General features: G+C 32.2%; 1 protein-coding gene across 1 annotated transcript; it reads right to left on the bottom strand.

Moving 5' to 3' along the window:
* Positions 1 to 883: 883 nt before the first annotated feature.
* LOC125051254 (protein FAM32A) lies at positions 884 to 2,087 on the bottom strand. Its single transcript, XM_047651465.1, has 2 exons — positions 1,747 to 2,087; positions 884 to 1,090 (listed from the first exon to the last, which is right to left on the bottom strand). Exons 1-2 carry the CDS (start codon positions 1,963 to 1,965, stop codon positions 968 to 970), a joined length of 342 nt encoding a protein of 113 aa, XP_047507421.1. The 5' UTR covers positions 1,966 to 2,087; the 3' UTR covers positions 884 to 967.
* Positions 2,088 to 4,350: the final 2,263 nt, after the last annotated feature.

Genomic DNA, 4,350 nt, shown 5'->3' with positions numbered 1-4,350 from the left:
CTTTTTTATGTTTTTTACTTGACGCATTAATACTATTAAAATATTTGGTAAGAATAAATCTAGCCTGAAGAATTTATTAAGAGTATTAAGAGTATGAAATCGAGTTTGTTTGAATTTCCAATAAAACCTTTTTTATTGAAAATCAACAAAAATAATATGTTTAGACAATGCACTTCACACTACTAATATATATTATAATGGAGTCCATTATAAACTATAGCTGATTATTATCTGTACGGCTTTCGCCGAGGTTACTCAGCGGTGGTCTTCAAGCTTTTTTTTTTACGTAACAGAAGGCAAACGAGCAGGAGACTCGCCTGATCTCAAGTGATACCGCTGCCCATGGACACTATCAATGCCAGAGGGCTCGCGAGAGCCCGTGGAACCAGCTGCCCACTGAAGTATTTCCGAACCAAGTAGACTTAGGTTCCTTCAAGAAAAGAGTGTACCAATTTTTAAAAGGAGACACACCCGCTAGGTGTTGCAGTAGCGGCTCGTTAGTCTCCTGTCCCATAAACACAAACAAATATACTACTACATATTCCTTTACACTTTATCTAAAGGTAATTCTTACCCAAATCTAGCAAAGCATTTTGGTTATTTTTGAGGGATAGAATATGATACCTTTTAAGTCAAAATTTAAAAAAATTGTATTCAAAAGTAAAATATGACATTTATTTATTATTCAAATATATACATACAAACATGTTTTTTTTAAGTGCATAAAGTCCATGCATTTTCAATATTCTACACCATACAGGCAGAAATCAAACTTATGTAGTAAATCTTTAATAGTAATCTTCTTCTAATCTAATCTTCTATAGGCCTTCCTAGTACATATAATATGCAACAGTTTAAAAGAGGTTTTAATAGAAAAAACATGTTCCTTATAACAATTATTTTAATGTTTAAGTAATTACAGTAAATCTTAATTAATCAAAACAATAATAGTACAATCTGTATAGTTTTATTTTGTCCAAGATACTTTAGGTATATCAAAGTGCTCTGTGAGGCTGTCCAAGTGCTGATTGAATCTCTCCACCCGCTGCTTGTGTGTCATCTCTGCTTTTTGTTGAATCCTCTGCCTTTGCTAAAACAGTACAAAAATAATTTAAATACATTTTGGTAACACTGGTGATTTTGTATATATGTTAACCAGTTTCTTTAATAATTTAGCCATTTTAATTTATAAGCTAGTCAAGTATTATTCTAGAAATTGGAAACAACTGCATTAAATTCTATGCAATAGTTTTTTTAGTTCTACCCGAACAAAGAAATAGATATGGTGTAGGACTTGTTTTTATATAATATAAAAGTTAGACATATGCTATCACTCATTTTTTAGGCATTATCAAGTTCTAAAACTTTTCTGTAGAACTCATATATCTTACATAAGAAATGTTTCATTGAACAATTCTTTCTCTGACTCACTTTGCAAAGGTGGATTTGGTGGATTGTTTTTCACATTAATACATAGGTTATGACACATAACAAACAACATGGTATAGAAGTGTTAAAAAATCCTATTAAAACTGATTCAGTAGATCCAGAGATCAAGACCTTATAGGTTACTCTACCTCTTTATAATATGAGTACAGAAGTATGGATTTTATTTCAGAATCATGTAACAACCTTTTAAAACTCATTTCAATATACTACTACTGTTTAGAATGAAGCATTTTAGAAAATTTTAAATAATATTCTCTGACTTTTGATGCTATATTACTTTATAGGAAGCAAACATACCATTTTTTCCTGCATTTTCTGAAAAGCTAGTTCTGCTTTAGTTCTTTTCTGTTCTTCAGTTTGTTTTACTTGTTGTTGTTGTTGTTTGACCTCGTGTTCAATAGCTTTTTCTATATCCTTGTTAGCTTTCTTCTTCTTCTTCTTTTTCTTGATTCCCGAATTATCTTTGATTTTAAGCTGAGCTTTATTTACACAGGCGTATTCATCCTCCTCATCCATTTTAACGTTTTATTAAATTGTGAGATCTTAGCAAAATGTTCTTATTTCACAATTTTCACTATATGAAAAATTAAAATACTATGTTTACAAAATACCTAATAAAGTAACATGATGACTGATGAGAGATATAACGATACGTCTATGACGGATCATTAATGACAATTGACATCATGTATACAAAAACAATATAAGACAGTGACAGCCAGCTTTCGACTGGTATAATTTTAATTCAGTTTACGAAAGGTTTCAAAAAACAACGCTAAAGCATCAAGTTGAAAAAATGTCGGGCTGAGTCGTTTGTACATTGAATTAGATTTATGCAAAAAAAAAATTGTCCCATGGTATTTTTAAGAGATAAGACAAGGAAGTGTGCTCTACAGTCTCTAGCATGACCGGAAGGCGAATAATTAAATACATATTGATAACACATACATAAAATGCGGGTTGTGTCGCTTGTCTATTAGATACATACAAACGTTATTTACTGCCTCCTATCAAACTCAAACTCAAACCAAGTACACTTTTGAATCGTCAAGTTAAATTAATCGTAAATTTACATTTACTACCAGTTCGCAAGTCAAGGGCGTAGAGCGGGTAAGAAGAACTGGCAAGAAACTTTCCGCCACTCTTTTTAATCGCCAATATCCTCCTATATTATCTTTTTTTCAACAACAAGAAAATTCTGTTGCCTCCGCAATTTCCCGGCCGTTACTGGCATAGAGTTGCTCATCCATGGCTATGCATTTTACTAATCGTATCATGTACTGTAATTATTGTCTCCCTTAATTCTGGAAAACAGAAATTGTTTTACAAGGTGATATTAGTGAATATAGTCTAAAGACAGACGAATATTATAATCAGCTTACACATTGGTCTGACGATGTTGTGAATTAAACTAGGTATGTTAGAAAAAAGTATTCATACATACGACACTTGATACAATAAAATATCAGAAAATTATTAAAAGAAAAAGGCATATAATTTTTTAAGTGAAACTTCTTTAGGCGCATGAGGGTAAAATTTTTACGAATGAAACGGAATAATAATAATATTAGCGTCAAGAAGATTTGCAGCGTTTTTGTCGAAGAAAATGCAGTGAGCGATTGAGACCGATTGAGAGAGAGTGAGAAAGGGCGAACGTAGCAATATACGAAATTCAATTTTTTAAAATTAAAATTTCGTAAAGAGTATTTATGAAATATTATTTAATTCTTCAATTGAGATTTCAATAAATTATAAAATATATAATACGGAGTGATCATATACTGGTACATGATCATCTATTGGGGCTTTTACCTTAGTAATAATTAATTTACAAAGAAGTTTCACTTCTGTCATGTGTATTTTGTACGCACGACTGTTTTTTTTCAGGCGTTTGAATTCATCGTCATTCGTCTATTTAAAGTAAGGCAATTTTAAACGCCTGGTTTCTTTTGATGCGCATTAGTACGTTATGATTGTTTAGATGTATAATATGTATATAAATTGCACGTCGTCGTTAAAATGTAACCAGAAAGATATTTGGTCGTTGTTGCTTATGGTTTGAGAAGTTTGATTGTTCACAACAAATATCATAAATATATGATTGTTTTGAACAAAAGATCGAGAATGAATGGCATTTCTTGGCGTTATCGGGCAAGCGCACGCGCTCCGCCCGCCGCTGACGCGTACGTAGCCGAGATTAGTTGATTTGCCGCCACGTGGCGCCACGTGCGCACTGACTACCCGCCAAATAAGATTAACGGATTTGCACACTACAGATTGCACACGAATACACAGGAAGTGTAAAGTGAAACGGTAATGAGATCGTTTGATGGAATGAATGAAATTAACACTTACAATTTCGAGTCTATGACCGGCTAGGGTTCAAATCTATGATATCATCTCAACAGACTATGTAATTTTTTTGATTGTTTGAAAAAATAAAGTTTAAAAATTATAGTGAGCGAATTTACAGTTAATTCATACATTACACTATTTTAGAAGGAATAATGCAATTATAATAAATATAAACTATCTGTGCACCAATGAACTTTTCTTTCCGTGCCTAAAGATGAAAAACGACATGACGGTATGTGTCAAGCCAGAATGAACACCTATTAAGAAAAATAAAAATCATGAAACAGAAATTTGAACAAGGTTGTGGCACTGTTTTTTTTATGAAATAATGATGAACCTTTGTTTGAATTTTTTCAGTCTTTATTGAATACATATTTTTCTACTTCCTGAGGTTTTGAACAGTAAAGGATAAAGGGATGGTTTTTATTGTATTGTTACTGTATAGATATACAATCTTAATCACAGCTGTGTCAAAAGATAAAGGTTGGAGGTCGTAATAGTATGATTTTGACGCGTGTCGCATTTTCTGATAAGACGCACCCTCGC

This window comes from Pieris napi, chromosome 7 (genome assembly GCF_905475465.1).
Source record: "Pieris napi chromosome 7, ilPieNapi1.2, whole genome shotgun sequence".
Taxonomy (NCBI): Eukaryota; Metazoa; Arthropoda; class Insecta; order Lepidoptera; family Pieridae; genus Pieris; species Pieris napi.
The sequence above is the reverse complement of the archived record's forward strand: the minus strand, read 5'-3'. Positions and strand labels throughout refer to the sequence as shown.